This window comes from Geospiza fortis, unplaced genomic scaffold (genome assembly GCF_000277835.1).
Source record: "Geospiza fortis unplaced genomic scaffold, GeoFor_1.0 scaffold658, whole genome shotgun sequence".
Classification (NCBI taxonomy): Eukaryota; Metazoa; Chordata; class Aves; order Passeriformes; family Thraupidae; genus Geospiza; species Geospiza fortis.
The window spans coordinates 35,685-38,871 of record NW_005054674.1 but is presented as its reverse complement, the minus strand read 5'-3'; the positions used below and the strand labels follow the sequence as shown (position 1 = coordinate 38,871).

The following is a 3,187-nucleotide window of genomic DNA, read 5'->3' as shown; positions in this document are numbered from 1 at the left end:
GCCCCTGGGGCTGGGCTCGTGTCTGCGGGCAGCGTTCCGGGCCCTGTGCTGCCAGCGCCGTGGCTGTGCCCAGGTGGATTTCTCTCAGCCCTTCTCCTTACGGGTACGCCAGCTGTGGATCCATCCCCTGCATCCACCCTGCACTGGGACACCCTTCCTGGGGTGTTGCTGGGCTTTGGGCTGCCCGGGGGGAGCTGGAATCCATCCTGGGGATGTCTCTGCTGCTCCCAGCCCTGGGGATCCAGGGTGAGCTCCTGGTGCTGAGGGCTGTGAGCACCCACAGGCTGCTTCACCCTCATCCCCAGGAATTTCTGGACAACAACCTGGTGGGGCCCATCCTCAGAGGGAGTCCCCCGGCGCAGCTGCTGCTTCCCACCATCCTGGGCAGGCGGTGAGGAGCTGAGCCCCTTGGGGGGCAGCGTTCCCCTTTGCCCTGGCATCTCTGCCCCCAGCCCTCTCCTCACCCCTCTCATCCCGACTTCCCAGCGCACTGGATGTGGGGAGCGTGGGGAATTCGGGTCCCACTCTGGGGACTGAAGAGGAGATTCTGGTGACGGCGCTGGGGCTGCACGCGCTGAGCGGTGAGGGGGGGGTCCCTGCGTCCCTTGGGATGGCATTCTCTGCTCAGGAATGGGGGGTAGGTAAATCCCCCCTGGACAACGAGTGCTCCTGTCCCGCTGCAGATTCCAGAGCCTGCTCTGCTGTCACGGCCGTGGGGATCACCGCAGCCCTGCTGCTGCACAGGCACCAGGAGGTGGGAGAAGGGTTTGGGTTCCACGCTCCCTGCCCCCAGAGCAGCATTCCCAGCGGGAATCCCCTGTGTCCCCAGGTGGTGCTGCTGCCCCGGCTGATGTGGGATTTCTCGGAGCTGCTGGAGCAGCTGCTGCTGCGGGGCCGGGCCGTGGGCTTCTCGGGGCAGCTGCGGGCGCTGCTGGGGCACAGCCTGCACCTGCTGCAGCCCCTGCTGCAGCCCCCCCTGCGCCTGCTGCAGCCCCCCCAGGCCTCGGCCCGGGCGCGGCTGGGACGCCTGGCAGGGGGGGTCCGGCACCAGCTGGCCGGGGAGGCCGTGGGCGGTGAGTGGGGACAGCGGCGGCACCAGGGAGCAGGGATGTGTGAGAATGGGTGACACCGGGGCCCAGGGGCACTGGGGGAATGGGTGACACCGGGAAGGGGTGGTGGCTGCAGGCTGGAGAACAGCCAGGGGTGTTTATATTGTCAGTGACATTGGGATTTGGGACAGCAGGGAGATGGTGACATGGGGGATTCAGTGCCCCCAGGGTAAGGGGCACTGGGGAAATTGGGCATGCGGGGGATTATTGACCCTGGGCAGTGGGGATGCCAGGGGTCACGGGCACTGGGGTATTCGGTGACTCTGCAGCTGGTGACAGCCCTGTCCCCTCAGCCTGTGCCATCCGTGCCCTGCTGCTGGAGGTGCTGCCCATCCTGGGGCCGCCCTCCAGCCTCACCACACGGGGCTGGCCTGTCACCCCCAGCCCAGCTGGGGACACCGGGCTGGCCTGTCACCCCTGCGCTGTGTCCCCAGCCCTGCCGGCCTCCCGACTGCCACAGCCTGGACATCCTGGACAAGCTCATCCTTGGGGGGCTGCTGGAGGAGGAGGAGGTGGGTGACCCCCCCCAGAGCCCCTCCTGGGGCACAGGGGCAGGGTGGGTGGCACTGCTGTCCCCACAGGCAGAGGGCGAGCGCTGGGGCTGTGACGTGGCCCCGCGGCACCTCGGGCGGGGACAGTCCCTGGGCTTCTTCACGGATGACAGCGACAGCGACGGCGAGCACGGCGTCCCCAAGCAGTGCTACAAGGTACTGGGGGTGCCCCACTGCCCCCGGGGCTGGGGGGAGCGCGGTGTCCCCCAAACCTGGCCGTGTACCCCCCCACAGCTCCAAGAGCCCCAGGGCTTCCCCGGCTTCCTCCTCTTCCTCTGCCGCCTGCTGAGCCCCGTGCTGCTGACCTACGGCCGCGCCGTGGAGTTCCTGCAGAGACCCCCCTGGCCCCAGCCCGGTAGGACCCCCCCAGCCTGGGGAAGCCCCTGGGACTCCCTGGGGACACTGAGGCACGGCTGCAGCCCCAGAGGTGGGATCTGACCCCCCTCCCCACTGCAGAGCAGGACTACGTGGAGGCACTGCTGGAATTCCTGGCCGAGGATGAGGATGGTGAGTCACAGTGGGGGGGTCTTGCTTCAGTGACCCCCGAGCCAGGCTGAGGGTCCTTGAGGTGCATTTGGGGGTTCCCCGGGGGTCTCTCTCCCCACAGGGTACCCCGACAGGAGCCTGGCCCTGAGCTCCCTGCAGAGTTTCAAGGACATGGGGGTAAGCACAGCTCCCCCAGCCCCCTCTCCAGCTTTTTGCTGCCCCCTCCCTCCCCTCCTGACCTCGCTGCCCCCCCCAGGTGCTGGAGGAGCTGCAGACCCCCACGGGACCCGCCCTGCAGCTCTCCCAGCCCTTCCAGTCTGCTTCCAGCCGGGAGAGGCTGGCAGCCTTCATCCAGCAGTTCACCCAGCTGTAGCCCCCAGACCCATAAACAGGGCACAGAGAGCAGAGGCTCGTGGATTTATTGACCCCCCTGGGGGAGGTGGGTCCTGGGGCTCCTCTCCACCGTCACACCACCCTGTTGCAGATGGTGCCCAGCTCCTCAATCTCACACTGCACCTCGTCACCGGGCTGCAAGGGAGGGGCGCGGTGGCACCTGTCCCCACTGGGGTCCCCGTGTCCCCCCCGAGCCCCCAGTTCCCCTCACCTTCAGGAAAACGGGCGGTTGGCGAAAGAGCCCCACTCCCGCGGGGGTCCCCGTCAGCAGGACGTCCCCAGGGACCAGTGTCACAAACCTGGGGGCACAGGGGCTGTCAGCCACGGCCCCCGGGGCTCTGGGGGTGCCCAGGGCCCCCCGTTCCTACCGGGACACCCAGGCCACGAGGGCGGGCACCCCGAAGATGAGGTGCCGGGTGTTGCTGTCCTGCATGCGCTGCCCGTTGACGCTGCAGCGGATCCAGAGGTTGTGCACATCTGCAGGGGACACGGGGGACATGGGGACAGGGCCACCGTGCCCCCACCGTGGGAGGAAACACGGGGCTGCGCTGGCTGAGAAAGGGTCACGGTCCCGGTGTCCCTGTCGCACCTGGCACCGCCTCCCTGGTGACAATGGCCGGCCCCAGGGGACAGAAGGTGTCGAAGGTT

General features: G+C 68.3%; 2 protein-coding genes across 2 annotated transcripts in view; one reads left to right on the top strand and one right to left on the bottom strand.

Moving 5' to 3' along the window:
* LOC102039216 (glycerol-3-phosphate acyltransferase 2, mitochondrial-like) overlaps nucleotides 1-2,548 on the top strand; it is a 6,069-nt gene extending 3,521 nt beyond the window's left edge. Inside the window, 12 exon segments of the mRNA XM_031065082.1 lie at nucleotides 1-103; nucleotides 306-391; nucleotides 487-581; nucleotides 684-754; nucleotides 830-1,073; nucleotides 1,403-1,472; nucleotides 1,474-1,621; nucleotides 1,691-1,816; nucleotides 1,895-2,015; nucleotides 2,117-2,167; nucleotides 2,268-2,323; nucleotides 2,403-2,548. Coding sequence (XP_030920942.1) covers nucleotides 1-103; nucleotides 306-391; nucleotides 487-581; nucleotides 684-754; nucleotides 830-1,073; nucleotides 1,403-1,472; nucleotides 1,474-1,621; nucleotides 1,691-1,816; nucleotides 1,895-2,015; nucleotides 2,117-2,167; nucleotides 2,268-2,323; nucleotides 2,403-2,519 — 1,288 coding nt within the window. The 3' untranslated portion in view covers nucleotides 2,520-2,548.
* Nucleotides 2,549-3,187, bottom strand: part of LOC102039045 (fumarylacetoacetate hydrolase domain-containing protein 2-like) — a gene marked incomplete at its 5' end in the record, with an annotated part of 2,039 nt that continues 1,400 nt past the window's right edge. The window contains 4 exons of the mRNA XM_005430745.2: nucleotides 2,549-2,674; nucleotides 2,751-2,838; nucleotides 2,908-3,016; nucleotides 3,129-3,187. Of these exons, the coding sequence (XP_005430802.1) occupies nucleotides 2,612-2,674; nucleotides 2,751-2,838; nucleotides 2,908-3,016; nucleotides 3,129-3,187 (319 nt within the window). The remainder of the gene's footprint in view (nucleotides 2,675-2,750; nucleotides 2,839-2,907; nucleotides 3,017-3,128) is intronic.